The 19,298-nt window shown below is 37.4% G+C and overlaps 1 protein-coding gene across 2 annotated transcripts in view; it reads left to right on the top strand.

Moving 5' to 3' along the window:
- Positions 1-4,281: 4,281 nt before the first annotated feature.
- The window catches only part of antxr2a (ANTXR cell adhesion molecule 2a), a 114,154-nt gene continuing 99,137 nt past the window's right edge, over positions 4,282-19,298 (top strand). Inside the window, exons 1-5 of one of the 2 annotated variants that reach the window (XM_088076337.1) lie at positions 4,282-4,806; positions 12,421-12,492; positions 16,313-16,384; positions 18,521-18,602; positions 18,715-18,819. In XM_088076337.1, coding sequence (XP_087932463.1) covers positions 4,634-4,806; positions 12,421-12,492; positions 16,313-16,384; positions 18,521-18,602; positions 18,715-18,819 — 504 coding nt within the window. In that variant the 5' untranslated portion in view covers positions 4,282-4,633. The remainder of the gene's footprint in view (positions 4,807-12,420; positions 12,493-16,312; positions 16,385-18,520; positions 18,603-18,714; positions 18,820-19,298) is intronic. The other variant, XM_042487620.2, reaches the window with a different exon arrangement.

The following is a 19,298-nucleotide window of genomic DNA, read 5'->3' as shown; positions in this document are numbered from 1 at the left end:
GGTGGTGCACTGCCAGGTTTAGGGGTTCAGCTCCCTGCGTAGATCAATGAGTAGGGAAACGCACCAAGTCTGCCAGGGTTGGGGATTTAAATCACACAATGAGCCATCCATGCCGAGGATGGAGGCACCTGCAGCTTCCATAATGTGCCTTTGAATAAAAAGGCAAATTTAATTAAATGCTAAACAGAAAAAAATCCCCATGCTCCTGTATTGTTGCATATCATATCTGGTACGCTCAATGCTTTCGATGAGCGGCAAAATGAAAATATGTGCTTCTAATTGCATAGCAGTATTTAAAATGTAAATCAAGACACAACTGATTAAGCATATATATTATCTATACCATATTCTCATAGAATGGGTTGGATGATAGCAGCACTGATTGTGACAGTGCACCTTGTGGAAAAAGCATGTATTTTCTCTGTTTGCCAAATATGGTAAAAAAAAAAGACGTCATCAGGTGGAAAATAGTAAAAATGACAAATTCCAGGACAAAAGCCCAGAATGACACCAAGAAATAATACAATGCATGTTTTTACGCTGTTTTTATGAATGGGTTTTAAATGGTGCATTTTTTGCACTTAACAGTATAAACAGTAGAAACTATTTAGTGTCGACAGTGTATTTTAGACTTATTGTAGAAGCTGAGCTGGAAATTATAAGATTAAACAAAAATACACAGTATTGCTAAAATGTATGCCATGTATGTGAACACAGCCAAAACTATTCAAAAAAAAAAAAAGAAAAAAGAAAAGAATGAAAAGCGTGTAAAATGTGCCAAACAGTCCACATATTAATTGGTGAATTAATTTTATTAATATTTTAATATTTTTATTTTATTTATATTTTATTTATATTTATATTTTTTTTATTTTTTTTTAATATTATGTTTGATTACTTCTGTTATTGTAGTTGTTTTTTGTATTACCATTAACATTATTGTTATTTTTTTATTTGTACACTTATTTATTCTATTGATTACTATTATTACTATTCATTTTTATCACTTTTTTTTGTTGTAAAGTCTTGTTATGTTGTCTTGGACCCCGGGATTTTTGTAAAATAAAGTCATTTTTAAGAGCAAAATCAATTTTATTTTTATATTTTTGTTTTTTTTTCCCCCTCTTATCTTCTCATGTCAACTTGAATTGTACAAAAATAATGCCGAAAATAATATTCTGTTTGAGTTATAGTGGAACTATAGAGAGGAACAGTCATCAAAATGTCAGGAAGCAGCACAGCTACAGGACAGTCCCTAAGTAACAGCTTTGTTGTGATCTCTGCAGATTTACATGTTGTTCTGCTTGTTGGGAGTTGGAGGGAATTTTTAAAACAACACCACTGAGAGGCTCTGAAAAGTCACTAAATAGCAATAGAGTCAGCACGTTAGTAGTCCTCTCCTCCCGTCACCCTGGGACTTTAGATCGTCTTGTTTGTTTGTTTTTGGACGTGGAAATGTTGTTTTATTGCACAGCATCTGTAACAGTGTCCCCTACACCACAGTGAAAACACTGATTGACGGAAAATCTCGTCAATGGCGGGGAAAGAGTTTAAAAAAAAAAAGAAAAACAAACAATGGGGGAAACCCTGCTGCTGACTAATGACATGTTGTGGACTGATCCAGCAGCTGCAGTTTGACACGCAGCATCATGCAGCGTGTGTAGTACTGGCGAAACGAAACCATGGACACAACGGGCGAAATCAAAGCATGCAAAAAGTTACATCCAGTACCTTTAACACCATGTTACCAGTTAGCTTTACAGAAAAGTTCAGTATTTTCTCAACAGTTTTATTGCGTCCTTGGGTGTGTTTCTGTTTTATGTTACTGGAGCAGCACAGACCAAAATTATTCTTGGGTACATTGTGAGGGTCGTCACCCTGTTCCCACGTGAGCTCTAAAAACTTAGAAGGAAGGAGAGAAGAAACTGCAGAGGGGGTTACAAAAACGTAAAACGCTCTCCAAAAACAACTTAGAGGCATAACTTTAATTGTAAATTTCAGAACTTGTCCTTATGCAACATCTTTTCTGAAGCATGTTTGGTTTCACACATGGCAGACATCACATCTGCAGCCTCTTCCTGGTCACATTTTGCCAAAATACTTTCCTGTTTCCTCTTGGGTGACTGTTCCGTATTGGGAAAAGAGTTTTGGATGCTTGCTTTGTTTGCCACGTGTTCAAACTGTTTTAGATGAAGTCTGTCAGAGATTAGTGCAAGCCAAGATGATAAAAATGAGAGGCCCTTAACGTGGATGTCAAATTAATATTTGGAGGAATTGTGAAATAATGAGAAAGGGAGAAGATGCATGTTCCCATGCCTGTGCACTTTGTGAGGTTCTTCCAAAATGTAATCAATCCTAACAGATTGAAAAATGGGAAATGGAAATCATTTTTTGTATTTAAAGTTTTCTTTCTGTGTTCAACTCCACTGTGCTGTTGTGTTTGCAGGCCAGAAAGAGACATGTGGTTTTAAATGTAATACAAATGCAATTTTAGTTTTCATACAGGGCCAAATCTTTAATTTGCAACAGGCATCACATAATCTTTTGGACCAAATTTCCAGAAATAAACTCTAATTATTTTGTACATGCTTGGGCCCATCGGGAATCAAACCCCTGCAGTGGAAGTGCCTTGCTCTTAATCCCCTAAACACAGATTGCAATCACTTTTCTTGTGTGGTGTTCCGACGCCTTTCACGAGTAATGTGCAAATTGCACATTTAGAAATATCTAAAAAAAAACAAAAAAAAAAAACACAAAAAACAACAACAACAAAAAAAGAAAGAAAAAAAATGGCAGGAAAAAATACCCACAAAACTATTTAATAATTATCAGAATTATATATTGAAATTATGTCTCAGCAAAATTGTGCCTTGTTTTTATTTTTCTCATTTTTCAGGTATTTTTATTGTACTGTTTTACTAATTTCTTGCTAAATTTTCGGTCTTGTTTTTTCAAGTTATTCTTTGCCATTCATTGCATTAATCTGAAAGAAATAAAGCCAAATTGTTCAGGTTTCAAAGGGTTAACTTTCACAAACAGCATTAAATCTGTGCAGTCCAGATAAAGTCAGATATCTGACATGAGCTCTGACCTGTGTGAATATTAGTAATTTAACATTATTAAGTAGCCTTGTAGTAAAGATGATACAGATGTTATTGGGTGTGTGCACTGGGACCTCCAGCTCTGCAGATGTCCACCAGCTGGTTCCAGTTCAGACATGCGCACTGGACTGGAAACTGATGAGGCCTCTAAGTGCTGTCGGAATTATTGACCTGGACCTTGATAAACATTAAAAAACACCTCGTGAAGAATGTGCAACTAATTTTACTTTGAATTTGAATGTTAGACAGAAATGCTGATTATGAATGATCTCATCAGTAATTTGCCAAAGAGAGGATGCCACAATGGGTAATACTACAACTGCATGTCATTGTGCAAAACGTGAGAAGGCAACTGAAGAAGAAATGACCCAAGAAAAAGGGAATTTGTGAAATGCATGAGAAAAATTTTGAAAAAAAGAGGAAGGTAAAATAAAAAAGGAGAAAAATGGCAAAAAATATTTTATTAGTATATTTATGATAATGATAATAATAAATATAGTTTTCTGAAAATTTTATGTAGCTTTATATATATATCAGGGTTTAAATTTTTTTTTAATAAATTCAACTTTATTGAAACGACCAAATAATACAAAGTGAGACAAATTGTCAAAAAGAGAAGTGACAGGCTGAAACTGAATAATAAAGAAAAAACAAACAAACCAGCAAAAATATAAATAAATAAATGAATGAATGAATGAATAAATACATAAATAAATAAAGAGGCAGCATAAATAATAAATGACCAAATAGCAGATCAAAATAATGTATTGACAATATTTTGTTCTTGTTTTTCACATGTTGAAGAGACTTAAATAACTAAAAAACTTTTAAAGAGTGGGATGATTTTGCAAAATTAGATTTGTGAATATAAAATTGACCTTAGAGGATCAAGAGGTTTTTTTCATAACTTTTAATGAGTTACCATTGTTTTCAAAATAAGGGTTTAAATAAGTGTGAAAGGCTTTTGCAAAATTAATGAGAATAAATAGAAATATATCTCTGTTAGAAGCATCATCAGTGATTCCTGTGTCAGTGCATGTATAAAACAAAACTTTTCTTCATATATAAGCATTTTAATCATTTCCAACTGTGATGAAAAGAAAGAAAAAGTCTCGTCTGCAGCTCTCAGAAGTCCGAGCTTTGCAGGAGCGCTTGAACGCATCCTAACTTTTCCCCGTTGTGTGCAACTTTAGCGCCGTGAAGTTTGTTGTTAGCAGAGATTTTAGCAGTGGGCTCCCAAACAGGGTCGGTGTGAGCTCAGGAGGAGGTTATCGTTCACAGAGAGGATGTTAATGAGTTAACGGTGAGTCAGGAGGATGAAGAAACGACACAGCTGATGACGCCGGGGCGGTGATTTCCTTTATTTCGCGGGTCAAATCAGTTAACTTGGTTGTTTTGGAGGAACTTTGACATGTAGCTGCTCTCACTGCGGGATGCGCACTTCATATTCAACTCTCCCTGCGCTTTGTGAAACTTTTTAAAGGTTATTTATTGTTTTTTTAACACGAGACTTTACGTATTTTGTGACAACGATGTTGGAGAAGTTGTCACGTTATTTCACCGCGGAGGGTGAACTTTTCCACGGGAGGAGTCGGTGGACTTGTGCGGCGGTTGCGGTGCTTCTGCTCGGTTTGTTTGCTTCGTCCTGCTGGGCTGAAGAAGCATCCTGTCACGGAGCTTACGACCTCTACTTTGTTTTAGACAAGTAAGTAACCCAAAAACCCAGTCTGCTTTTGTTTCTGCCGTCTCTCATTGAAGCAAACATGTTGAAATGTGAGTGCAGTTTTGAATTGTTGCATCTGTGGAGGGAGGATGGATGTGATGGCTGAGGGGGAAGTGGCGTTTTGTCGCAGGTGTGACAGTTTTCTGTGACCCGTTAAATTCTGATTTGTGTTTTTTTTAGCACTGCACACTCTATTGCATGGTCACATATTGTATTTTTGTCTTTGTTTTACCTTTAATCATGATACCATTGTGTTAGGGCTAGATAACACATCTGGCCAAAAGTAAGTGGACACTCTTAATCACATCTGGCAACCATGTGGACAGGGTTTCTTTTAACCCTCAAATTGCTCAAATTGAAATTGTGAATATAAAATACATATAATGGAAACTCCCAACTTATCGCATTTTTTTTACATTCCCATTAGGTGATTCAGAAAAGCCATATTTGGCAGAACTGCAATGGAAACACTTTTTTGGCTTTTCTAGGTCACATGATGCTTTGGCTATGTGCTTGTTAGTAAGAACTGACTCCCTCATGATGCAGCAGGTGCTACAAGAGCTGTTATTGCTTCGATAACTCCTCAAAATTTGAGCGGAAGTTTTGGATCCACTATTCCTCTGTGAAATCGTGGACTATCACCTCCCAGAGATCCCTCATGCGTGGCCACTCCCACGTAGGGGCTGGCTTTTCCATTATTGCATATTGCATAACACATCTACGTCGCCTTCATTTGGAAATAATGACAGCAAGTGGGATGGCTGAAATAGAAATAAACCTGCTAATGTTTTGAACATCCATCGCCATGCTTCTAGGAATGTTATTGTGGGAGAAGAAGTTGCATAATGTATCAATTATGTTTGAGTTTTGCAGGTTCTCTTTGCTGTTGCTCAAACTACGGGCTCTGCTTTCGCATTTTTGTATTGCCCGCCACCACAACGGAGACAGAAAGTATGCAAGCAGATCAGGAGAGTTACCCGTTCTTCTCTGTCTCTTTAACTTGGACTGAAATCCGATCAGACGGTAGAAATTGGCAGTGTTGATGGAATATAAATCAAGATTTTGTTAGTGGACTTTCTATTTCTCACCTAAAATGTTTTCATACTCAATATAACAACACATGGGAGTTTGTATACAGGAAGTAGGCGCCATACTGCTTCCATGCATAGTGAAAATGAAGGCCGAAAAAACTGAGCTCAAACGGAGAAACGAGCTGGACAAATATAACCTAAGATATTGTAACTGACTTTCCTATTTGTCACCTCAAATATTTTCAGAAAAAATATTTTTAGCTTACCATTCAACTGTCATACAATGCATGCACAAATGCAGTGCATTCTGGTAGTTGTAGGTTTCCTTAGCAGAAGCGTCCTTTTTCTCTGTTTTCTCTGCTCATGTAGCACCAATTTCAAAAGTTTTTGCATCTTTTTACTACATAGACATCCTCGATTTTTGTAAGGACACTTTTTATATCCATGAAAGTGTGAATGCTGCAGTATGCAAAGACACAGAGGTGCTCAACATGAGCGAGGCAGCTGATAGGTACTCACCAGTATACTGTGGTTGGACTGGACGGCCTGAATGTTTCACTGGAAAAAGCAAAACACTTAAACTGCGTATTGTTCAGCATACTACTGACCAGTTCTAAGCTTTAGCTTGATTCAGCTTTATCTTATGCAATATATGCATAACCTACTTGCAAATATATAACACAAATAAGGTACATACTCAAAGACAGAATACAAAATTATAACCATCAATGAATTGCATGAAATTCAGAATTAAAAGCATAAAAGCAGCAAACATCAACTTATTTTCACCACAGTGTTTCAGGATTCTGAATAATAAGGCAACCGCTGGTTTCAGTTAATTTAATATTGAAAACTAACTATGTGAAAGTGATGTTATCATTGTGTTGTAGTGCTTTACAGACCTCAATCTGCAGCCACAGCAACTCCGGCTAAATAAAAACAGATCCGATGTTTATGGGGATGCATTGACAAACTCAGTTTCAAGCTTTTTTTTTAAGCCTGTGAAGATTTCAAGGGATTAATTTAAAACAGTCTGCTTGGAAAGTTGGAGAAAACACACTCCAAAGTTTGGTAACATTGTCAGTGATGTCAAATATATTTAATGTGCAGATTACAACATAAAAAACACCTGTAATATCCCTCAGAGTCGCATATTTCTTCTTCTCTTGTATCTTTCTGAAACTGGTCTGATTGAACCTGGGAGGATCAGGTCTAGACTCAGTGTGGTTTGTGATTAATCAGATCCGATAGATAACTGAGGACTGTCCCTGTGTGGTCTGAGCTGTGTGGAGCTCAATGGTTACATGGGAGGAAGAAAACAATATGACAAACTTCACCGAACCACTCGTCTAACCATGACCTTTGTCTAACGCCAAACAACCGGTTTTATCTGTTTAAGGTTAACCAAATTGCAATAAGCTTCCTATAATCAATTAGACAAACTTAATTTTTATAGCACTTTTCATCCAAAAATAAACAAGGAAACACTGGAGGTAAATAAATAAAATAAAATAACAGATAACTAAGTAAAATATGCTACAATAAGGTAAAGCACTAAAAGACAAAACAGTAAAATATTAATAAATTCGATAATAAAACACTAAAAGATAAATCAGTAAAAGGTGATAAAATTAGTAACACGCTAAATGATAATGCTGAAGCTAAAATAGAATAATATATAAATCAATAAATAGACTAAGCGGATGAAATAAAATTCAGTTAAAAAGCCGGACTTTAGAGGTAGGTCTCGAGTTTGCTTTTGAAGATATTAACATAACCTGCTATAACCGATGTACTTTGTCCAATAGTGTCCACAGGGTGATATGTATTGTTTTTCTAAATATGTTTTTAGGGTGTTTTACCTCAAAAGTTGGACAGTTAAGGAGGACAGGGGGGGATGACACTCAGCCGCAGGTTGGACTCGAGTCCAGGCTGCTGTAAAGACCTCCTGCAGCCTTTAATGGGTGACACTCTACCAGCTGAGTTAGAGGTCACCATGTGTTGTCCGTGTATTGTTCCTCTTTATGAGACATGCGGCCAATATCAGGGAGTGACCATGAGAAAAGGAAGAATACAAGTTTGTCTCCTCCTCCTCCTCCCTCGCTGTTACAAAGGAAATGCTTACTCAACCATGTTTTGTGAGGATTACATAATTTCAGCAGTTTAGACGGAAAAAGCCATCGCCTCTCGGACATCTGAGAGCAGTGTCATTGAATTAAAACCGAAGTCTACAATGTTGCATCCCAGTTTATTAATCGTTTCTGTGGTATGGCATCAGCTAGCAGGAAGTTCACCTTTAACTCTCTGAAACCTGATATGACATCGATTTTTTGGCTGCGTTCAGATGCTTTTACACTATTTAAACCTCTGAAATTTCAGCAAACTTGTGTGATTTCTTTTGAAAACATGGCCAAAAAGGCAATTAGCATCTTGGCAAGATTGCAAGAAATTAGAAAAAAATGACACTAAAATGACTTGAAAATGAGTTTTTAAGAGAAAGAAAGTATTTAAAGTTAACAATACTAAATAAAATAAGAGAAAACTATATTAATTATTGCATTTATTATTGCATTTGACAGAGTTGTAGGTTCAGTTAGCCTGGCTGTCCTTCACACCACCTATACGTATCAGCTAAGATTAAAATGCATCGGTGTCATAACTTTTATATCCTGCCATAATATAACTAAAAATAAGACCTCAAACATCACTGAGAAGCCCTTGAGTGTCTTGTGTTCATCTTGCAAACCAGCAAGAAATAATTGCATCACCAGTTGGAACAGACAGCACCACTTCCTGTGTCTTTTCTGCCCTCAAAGTGCTGCTTCAAACATCAAACATACAAACTGCGCAGCCACATTCGGTCACATCAGCGACGCTCTGCAGCAGCGTCATGCACAAAGGTCTCCACTATATTACAGGAGAGTTTACAGCCCTGACAGCAACTGTTTTTAATCCTGTCCTCCCCCGGCTTGGAACCACGCCATCACTCAAGGCCGTTGAGTTGAAACGCTGCTCCCCTGACCCATTTCCAAATCACCCCACCCTCAACCAAATTGCTAAATTACAGGATGATGACAGAGATCACTGGCACAAGTGTGACCAAGCGCATAGATCTGCAGTGTTCGTATACTTTTGTAAGTCGGTGGTCTGTTTGTTTTACATATGCACATTTATATTAGTAAAACGTAAAAATCTGCAGCGATTGCTCCGTCATCAGTCGGTCAGGGTGTCAGATAGTAGCATGTCTCTTTGAGGAAGTTTACTTTGTCCCCTGCAGATAAAATAGCTCTACTGTCAGACTTCCTGATGGTACTGATAAGACTAAGATCCAGATGTCAGCAGTTTGTCCTGCACAATCCGTAGCAGCTGCAGCATTTCTCCACAAAGAAACGTCCATTTTGGTTTTCTTACTTTAGTGATGTTAAAGTCAGAGGCCGGTTTATGAAAGCTGCACTGTTTGGTTTCAAACCGTCAGGTCGCTCTTTCCAAGGAAACGTCCCGTGAGGTGATGTCTTTAATGCCACTAAAGCCTTATTTATGCAGGCAAGTTTCACTGAGAGCCAAGCTCCCTTTTGCTGGAGCGACACAATCACACTCACACAGTTACACACATTCACACCTGGAAGCCGACCAGTACAGTCCCAGTCTGATGTGCTGGTCACTGAGCTGCAGTTTGGGTTTGAGGGCCTTCCTTGACCTCAGTGAGCAAATACTGCTTGTGCACTTTTCTGTGCATTGTTTTGTGGATGTATTTATAAGGATGTGCTTGCTTTAATTTATTACAAAGTCTTGCTTTTTTGTCCATGTGCTTGTGTACTTGTGTGTGTGTGTGTGTGTGTGTAGGGGGGTCTCCTGGTTTTATTGTATGAAGGACTTTGTGTCAGAGTTTTGCTTGCTTGATTGATAAGGCTACGCCGATCATTAGCACCATCAGCAGGTTACAGATGTGTTCTGAAGCAGTAAAATTAATTTGTCAATCCTCAAACTGCTGCACCAACGTTTAACCTCCGATATTTACCCTCTGACACAATGTTATCAAAGTGCTGCAGAGTTTTCCTTCACCCTCTCGGTCTTATCTTCTCTCCGCTGTGTGACCTTGTCTTTGGGCAGCAGGGAGGAGAGAGAGGTGCCATGAAAGATGAGCCTCCTAATGGTCAAACCCTTCTGTTTTATGTTCTCGGCACATACATCGAATTGCAATTATTGCTTTAATTACCTCGTTGTCGTTACATCAAGGGCACATTTTACACACTGTGGTCAGATTTACCTATCGAGGGGTGACAAGGGCCACAGGTTGACACCCATCTAACATTGGTTTGTCCTTGGTTTCCTCCAGAAACTTGGTTTCTGCCAGAAACAATCCTAGAAGCTAAAGGGAAGATTTATTGGCCATTTTTTAAACAAAGTTTAAAAAACAAAATTACATTCATCCTTGATACTGCTACATCTTTGGAGTTGAAGGTTGAGTTGATTAAAACCAGCAGCTACTATGAAGATTTAAGATATAAAGTCTTAATTAGTTTTAATGAGACAAAGAAAGTGGTGGAAGACATAGTCAGTGCTTTTTCCCACTTCAGATAGCAATACCTCAAAGAAAAAACGACTATTTCCAGTTTTCTTCATTTATATGGGCTAAAGAAAGGGAGGATTGATGGAGGAACACATGGATGAACAGAAGGAAGGAGGAAAAATAGGTTTGAAAAAAGGGACAAAGGAAAGCTGCAAAAGTGTGAATGAAGGAAAGAAGTAAAGCTGAATAAAAACCAAGAAAGATGTAAAATAATAAAATCAGATTTTTTTTTCTCTTTAAATAAAATTAATCTCACAATCCCAGCACTTATTAATGGATCCACCCCACTGGACTCATGCTAAATAGACTTTTTATTGAACTCTTCAATCTATTTTGCTTTAGTGCATTAGTAGTGGGCATATTTAAAGGGCCAGTTCAAAGGATTTAGGAACACATATTGGCAGAAATAAAGAATTGTTAGGTTTCTAGTTAACTTAGGATGAGTTTTATATCTGCAGACAGAACGGGTCCTCTTCCACAGAGTTGTGTTTGTGTATCAGGCCTGTTTCAAGAAAGATTTGAGGTAATTTCCTTGAATTTGGCACAAACATCCACCTGGACTCAACAATGAATTGATTAGATTTTGGTGGTCAAAGGTCAAGGTCACTGTGACCTTACAAAACATGTTTATATGCCTCCAACCATCTCCAACCATTTGAACATCACTCTCTTGTGAACGAGATATCTTGAGAGAGAGAGACACTTTCAGGGAATTTCTTCAAATTTGGCAAAAGCATCCTCTAGGACTTGATGATAAACTGATTAGATTTTGGATGTCAAAGGTCACTATGACCTCACTAAACATGTTTTTTATTCCTCTGTTTTGGTGAAAGCTGTGGCTGGAAGAATTATGTTTTTGAATTGTTCTTCCATCCGTAAGCACGTCCCATTCTCGTGAAAGCAGTATCTGAAGAAGGATTTTCTTCAAATTTGGCACAAACTTTCACTTTGACTCGACGATAAACCAATTAGACTGAGTGGTCAAAGGTCAGAGATCAATGTGACCATGCATGTGACTCATTCTTCAAGAACACCTTGAGGGAATTTCTTAAATTTGGCGCAGATGTTCACTCAGACTCAACAATGAACTCATTAAATTCTGGTGGTCAAAGGTCAAGGTCACAACTCAAAACCTTTATTTTTTGCAATAACTCAAGAATTTGAACTTTATAACAAAATTACACACACGTCTAATAGGATAAATGATGCTGTTTTATATTCAAAAAGCAGAGGGTCAGCTTGTTGCATCTTAATGTTCTTCAGAAACGCTTTTCTGGACGTTACTCAGCATCAGAATTTAGGAGCAGAAGGGGAGACATTTGGTTGGTTAGATACTGAATTGGTGACACTAATGTCGGATGTTTACCTTGAAGGTGTGCTGATTGTAAAGATCTTCGGTCCTGCCGGGTTGAAGATGCGTATGAAGCATCCGCATTTTAGAATTTGTTGCTTCTTTGCAGCGACATCTTCATTTGAAGCATATTTGAGTCTTGACAGATATAAAAACTGCAGCTTGACTGGTTTGTAGAGGCGTAAAACTGCTAGGAAGTAATTCTGTTTTTTATGCTGCACATTTCTTGTTTGTTTGGCTTTTCCTGCCTGTGGCTCCGATTGCACACCTGGCCATCTTTCTCTTAACTTCTGCCCTTTTTAAAAAACATTTTTCCCCTGTGTCTCGGAGAACCTGGCTCGGTCTGGAGGAATTGTTAATGCTGGCCTAGACATAGTTAGACTTATCACTTTGTTGATTTTTTCTTCTCCAGCCAAGTAGATTTGTAGAAAGGCAAAGCTCCTGTGAACATTTGCGTGTTCTAACAGCTGAAGTGGCTGCTATAGACCACAGACTTATCAGCACAATTATCCAGCATGTGGCTGGTGTTAATGTCCAACTGTGGTTGTGGTACAAAGCACAAATAGTGTACAGTATTTTACTCCCCAGCACACAATCTGCTGCCACTGACGAGCTGCAAACTGACTGTTGTTTTCTTGTTTCAGGTCTGGAAGTGTCTCCGCTGACTGGGTCGAGATTTACTCGTTCGTGAAGAACCTCACCGACAGATTTGTGAGGTGAGTGCAAAGTCGACGGTGGCAAAGTCATACATTTTCTTTGGAAACAAAAACAAAGTTTTGGGGGGTTTCGTAATGCTCGTATTTTATGAAATGAAAAGTGAAATTATGCTCCCCAGACTTACGTCCTGCAGATACTGAATGAAGCGAGGCCAAGCAATGATTTAAGATAAATATAAAAAAACAATAAAAGTAGCAAATATTAAGAGCCTTTTGTCCAGATAGATAATCACCATCTCTTAAAAATAGTATGATAACTGATGATCTGTTTATTACTGTATTTATTATTCCAAGCTCAACACTTTCTGATTAAATTTTAAAAGCCTAACCAGTGCCAGGAGTTTCAAATTAGCCTTTACTGTAAACCTGTAAGCATTTTATATATATGAAGCAATGTTTTATGCATTATTCCTTGTCAAAAACAAACAGAAATAGACAAATAACCTCATCAGTTGGGGAAATAGTGCAATCACTTTGACAAAATACCTTTAATTTTACATCTGTTTAATATTATAATAGTTGTTTTATCGGATAAACGGCTATAATTAAAGAGCGCACGATCTGAGTTGCAGCCCCCACCTGTTTTCCAAACTATCAAATTGCAAAATCCATGACATCCTTTTTTTTTTTTTTTTTTTTTTGCACATAATTCATTAAAAAGACGAAACCAGAGAAACCGGCTTGAAACGTTCAGCTTGCATAACGTTTGAGTCAAACGGCGCCTGCCAGCACAGTACAGACGGTGGCGACCCAGCCAGAATGAAGTGGTTGGTTGAAGAAAATAGCAAAGGCACCAGGTGGGAGTGGGTGGCAGAGAGGAGCAGTCTTCTGGGCTGTGAGAATGGCCATTTGCACCGGGGGGGTCCGGCTCCACACTTATCCCCTGCTTCCACCACCAGAACGGCTGACAGGCAGACAATGTACAGTAAAGCAAAAGAACACTGGAAGGCGACGAGGACAATCTGCTAAACAATGCTCGCTCACCAAGAGCTCTTCTGTTCTGCCATGTGGAGCAAACTGGACTACTTCAGCAAGCCCCCCCTCAGTCCACAGACTCCCACCACCACCCTCTGATATGTCCCTGGCATCGCTGCCTCTTTATCTTTCTATACTGTAACATATACAATCACAAGCTCCACTGCGAGCCTTAAGTTTGACGTTAAGTCGCCACCCACGATTTATCATCTGCGACTTGAGCGTGGTTAGTTTTTAGTCCACATATGACTCTGAAACTTGCAGACAGGATGTGGATGTATACGGCTGCTACTTGCCACCAGCCAAATCTGTCCGTGTGGCTTAAAGATTGTGCTATGTTTGCGGGGGAGGATCGCGACTGGGCCATGTGTCATGTGGGTGAGAAATATCAGCACCTCTCCTTATGCTCCGAAGGCTTCGGATCTCTGAAGGAAACACTTGTACGCTTAACTATCTGAAGTTTAACTCGCTCTGTGGGATGGCATCCGTGCGCTTTGTGTTTGGAGGAGAGACGGGAAGCAACTCAGTGCAGTTATTTAAAATCCTGTACTTTGTAACACTTTATTCGCTCAATCCATCTTGGAAGACTGCGTTTTTTTCCCCAATATTTCAGACGAAGAATCACACTTTTTGGAGTTACTGATTATTTATACTATTTAATATTTTCAGTAGAGATGCTCAGATAATATTCTTACCATATTGCAATTCTGATAGCAGTTATTTTAATTTATAATCTGTATACTATGCAGAAATAATATGGTGTTATTTTATGTATAAAATGAATATGAAGCTCTGACTATGCATTTAATATACATTTAATATTTTTTTTAGACATGTGCAGATGTTAATCATACTTATTTCAGATTGTATACTTATTTTTCGAAGATGACCCACAGCGACTAAAAAAAGTGTATTTGTCACATCAGTACAATTCTGGAGCTTTTATAAAATGTCAGCACCAGCTCCTTATTTTCTATTCAGTGTGAAATAAGTTGATGAAGTAAAACTGCTGTCACCTTGTAAGTGTTGTATCGCTGAGATATTCACTTTAACCTTGTTTTAGCTCGATGATTAAATAATTTTTTAAGATCTTAAGTTTTTTAGAAAATATTTAGAGGAGCGTGCAATCTTTTAGTTCATCATGCATGCTTCAAAATCTGTCCTGTGTGTCTCTTTTTGTGTGCTGAGAGAACAAGCAGTCTTTTGATTATAAACGCCAATAAATATGGATTAAAGAAGACTATTATTTTAGATAAAAACACATGAATTTTGGAAAAATGATGACATCGATCTTTCTTTAATATAGTTTTGGACTTTACAACAATCTAAAGATTATTGGAAATATTTGGATCAGGGGTCGGAAACAATGTGCAGCCACCGCTGGAATTCAATAAGCAGAATACTAATGTTAGTCTCGACTCATCTTTATGTGCAGCTGTGCAGAAACGCTGGTGTTATTTGGAATAAATGGACATAAACAAAAGTGTGCAGCATTCAAATGTTGATTTAGAATTTGGATGTTATGAATGAAGCTCCCAAATATTCAGTAAAGTCTTAAGTACAGTATACGTCCCCTTTCAGACATAGAGCAGTGGTTCAGATTGATAAAAAACTGCTGTAAAAATCTTTCTGAGTACAGGGAAATGACTTCCGTGTTTCGTGTTGTGTTGTGTTATCGTGTCTTGTCTTATCTTTGCGTATCTTATCTCTTCTTATCTCATCTTATCTCATCTTATCTTATCTCATTTTGTGTTGTCTTACCTCGTCTTGTCTTGCTTTGTCTGTCGTATCATGTTGTCTTGTTTTATCGTTGCTCTATTTTATCTCGTCTGTTGTATCCTGTGGTGTCTGATCTTATCGTATTGTCATTTCATGTCGTGTTACCGTGCGTCTTGTCTTGTCTCGTCTTGTCGTGTCTTGTCTTGTCGTATCGTGTTGTATAGTATCTGATCTTGTCTTACCGTGTCATTTTATGTAGTATGCTGTCATTTTGTGTCTTATCTTGTCACATCGTATCTTGTCTCATCTCATCTCAGAGAGTTTGACTGGTTTCTAACAGTTTTTGCACAATTTTCAACACAAGTGGGTGATTTTTTCAGGGACATTTTTACAGCTGGAGTCGTATATGGTCTTCATCTCTGTGCTGATCTAGTTTTCACATATTTCAGCAGGATGAATCCTCAGAAACCAGTTGTGTTTACAAAAGAGCCTGTCCATATTTATGAGGCAATGAGTGTGCTGTAATCTGACAGAGGGATGCTGAATGTAAACAGCACTGGTTGTGCAGAGAGGACTCAGAGACACAGCAGAGTGTCCACTGTCAGTTCACACCCTTAAACAGTCACAGGTACAAAGTATATATTTGTGTAACAGGATGTGTGTGTGTGTGTGTGTGTTTATGTGTGACTCACCAGCACAACATGTTTCCTGTCTGCGAATTGATTAATCACTTCCTTCAGTCCCACAGAAGCTGCTTTAAGTCGTACACTAATATTAGTTGACATTAAAAGAGCCCCTTCTGTTTGGTTAATTATACATGCCTCTTTCATTCTCCTGAACTGAGCTGAACCCACTGAAGAGCTTTATATAAAACTGTCAGTCACACTGACTCCTTAATAGCCATCCTGAGCGTTTTACATGTCAGCCTGTGTGGGCGGTCAATAGAGAGGATGAAGGACGGAAGTGATGATTTTGTGGAGTAAGGAAGGAGAAAGCCCAAAGAGATATTACAGTATCGTAGTATATTGTCTAAGCTTGGTGATATTCCATTTTCGGAATACGATATTTTGAAAAAAGTGGAGAATTTCTGGTTTCTAATTTTTGATATTTTTGTTTTTCTTTTCAGCCCCAGAATGAGAGTCTCGTTCATCGTCTTTTCGGCCAAAGCACAAGTCCTGCTGCCGCTGACTGGAGACAGGTACTGCACTCTTTAGAATACATTAATATCGGAGTCATGTCGTGTTTTACTGGTTTAAATAAAGCACTTTACAGCCAGACTGCTGCTTTCATGAATGGCTGGGCAATATGGCTTTGAAATAATATCAGATATTTTTAGGCAATATAATGATATGATAATTTGAAATCTCTTCTGATCCTTAAAAAGTACAAAATTATTCAATGAACTGCAGTTACAAATAAAGTAGCTGCTGCCGTAAGGAAAAGTTTCATAAACTACTGTTAGAATAAAGTTAAATAAATAGAAGGTAGAAGAAGGTAGAGCCTAGGTTTATATGTCATTTTTTAAACAAAATTACATTTGATCTTGATCCTGCTTCAGAGCTGAAGGATGAGTTGATAAAAATCACCAGCTACTATGAAAAAATCCGGTTGCTTGGGCATGTTGCTGCTGGTGGCAGCATTCAATTCCTGCAGTGCATTTTTTTTTGATATATAAATCCTGTCATAATGTTCAATAAAGCATGGAGTTGAATTAAGTACACTTATAGTAAAGTTTAATAAAATATTGTTAAAATTCAATTAAAAAAGCAGAACCCATGGTGCTTTTATTTTGAAGGACACGTCTCATGCTGAAAGTGTTGATGTTTTTTGCTGTAGACTTTAAGCGTTCGGTCAACAGTTGGATGCTAGCGTTAGCAGAAAGTTAAACTGTAACTGCAGTATGAGGATTCATCCGCTGCAAGAAGGAAACAAACTAACAGCTCTCTCAGTTCATATATTAATAGTATTTATAAATCAAAGTAGTGCTCCATGGTTACAAAATGCAACTAAATAGTCATGAAATGGAGCTCTGCAAAAGCCCTGCTTTTTGTGTGTGTGTCTGTGAGAGGCAGCGAGCCGGAGAAGAGAGAGGGAAACACCAAAGCGACTCTTTTATGCATCTCATTTAATTTCAAGGAAGTCTTAACTTGGAATTTAAGGAGAATCTTAACTAAAGGCGCAATGTGTGACTAACATTTTGTTTTTAACAGCTCACAGTTACAAGAAGATGTAAATGTGTCAACTGTCACAAACCCTTGTATGTGTATTTGATCAGTGTGGGCAGTGGTGTTAATCAATAATCTAGATTGTTTTATGGTATCAAAGGAATTGCACATGATTATTGCACCATTGTGATGAAGTAAGTTGATAAGTCAGGTAGTTACTCACTAGATTAGCCCATAAAAGGCCTTCCTGTCTACAAGTAGTTGCTCTGCACATCAATAACTTCTGATAAAAGTTTTTATTGAGTATCTGGGAGCCCCATCACTTATTCTTAGAACCTATAAAAAGGATATGAATTATTTTTGTGTCAAAATTTACAAAATTGTTTATTTTTTTATATATATTGCAGAGTTTAAGGTCCTTTGAGTTTTTTCATAATGAAAACAACAAAGAGACAATCAGGGCTGACAAAAAAATGATTAAAATAGATAGTAATACGGTATTATTAAGTAGTATAAAAAACATAAACTGATGTCAATATTCCTGTTTTCTGATTAAATTCATTGCTAAGAATAATAGAGTGTGGTCTCACATATAAGTGTGATCTTTAATTTCATTATACAGAACAAAATACATTTATTATGTGTTTATGTTTTAAGTATCAGAATAAACTTGTTATTTCTGAAATCAGAATCTCATTGTTATATGAAACTAGTACTCTTTCCAAAGCTGATATATCAATTTTCCATATCTGACTGTATTTACATTCATTTTACTTTGCTGTGGTCACAAACTGTGAAAGCGTTTTGCTGTTTTGGGCTTTTCAGTGATCTTATCCTCTTCCTGCAGGCCTCTGTTGTGAATGTTTGCTTGGTGACATTAGGTTGAGGTTAGAGGTTCAATTCTCACTGGGCCTTTAAATGCCAAAGTGCTTCATAAACAGTCTCTATTTTCATCTTTATTACCAGAACAACTTGTTAACGTCTGTTTTTAGATGCTGTGGTATTCAGCGTGACTGTAACCACAAGTTTCCACTAAATGACGTTTCACAAATGATGATACATTAAACCACAGTGTGAAAAACCATCATGTGAGGACTCTGACATGATTTCAGAAGAGCAGAGTGCATGTGGAACAAAGTATCAACAATTCATTTTGTGTGTGTTTTCAGATACGAGATCGAAGAGGGTCTGAAGCGTCTGCGGGACGTTAAACCAGCCGGTGAAACATACATGCACGAGGGCATAAAAGAGGTCACTTTACCCTCACTAATAAATCCAGTTACAGCAGATTTTTTTAACAAATATTCAAATGACTGTGAAATTGAGATGTAATGAAATGTTTGTCCTCCGTTCAAACCCGAAGGCCTCAGTTCAGATACAGAAACAAGGGACGAAGTCCTCCAGCATCATTCTGGCTTTGACAGACGGGAAACTTGAAGTTTACGTTCACGAGCTCACAGTGAAAGAGGTGAGATTCATGTAATCAAACAGTACAAGTTTTGTTGTGCAAGTGTCAAAATGGTGAAATTCTGCTGCTACAAGAGAGTTAATGCTGGTTCCCACCAAGCTGATGCAACGACTGTCCTGCTTCACTTAATTTCTAATTTATTGTATTTTACTTTTCTATTTTCCCTCAGTTTTTTTCTTTCTTTTATTTGTTTAATTAGTAAAATACTTATTTTTTATTTTTGTCTTAAATGCGATTTGGTGCCTCGACTTCTTGCATGTACCCATTTTTTTTCTTGTCTTTACTTTTATTTTCCTCTAAATATAAAATAAATGTCACTGTCTTGTTTATTTTTCATGCAAATATAAAATTTCCCCTTCTTTCTTTGAAGTATACTGTTTTTTGAAACTTTAATTTATTAAACGTTTTTTTATTTTAACTTTAAGTTTTGTTTAATTTTTCTTCAATTATGAAATACAATTCCCTTTAATTCTCTCTTT

This window comes from Plectropomus leopardus, chromosome 4 (assembly GCF_026936395.1).
Source record: "Plectropomus leopardus strain MGB_pleo_1.0 chromosome 4, ASM2693639v1, whole genome shotgun sequence".
Classification (NCBI taxonomy): Eukaryota; Metazoa; Chordata; class Actinopteri; order Perciformes; family Serranidae; genus Plectropomus; species Plectropomus leopardus.
Note: the sequence above shows the minus strand (reverse complement) of the source record. Positions and strands in the feature narration are given on the sequence as shown.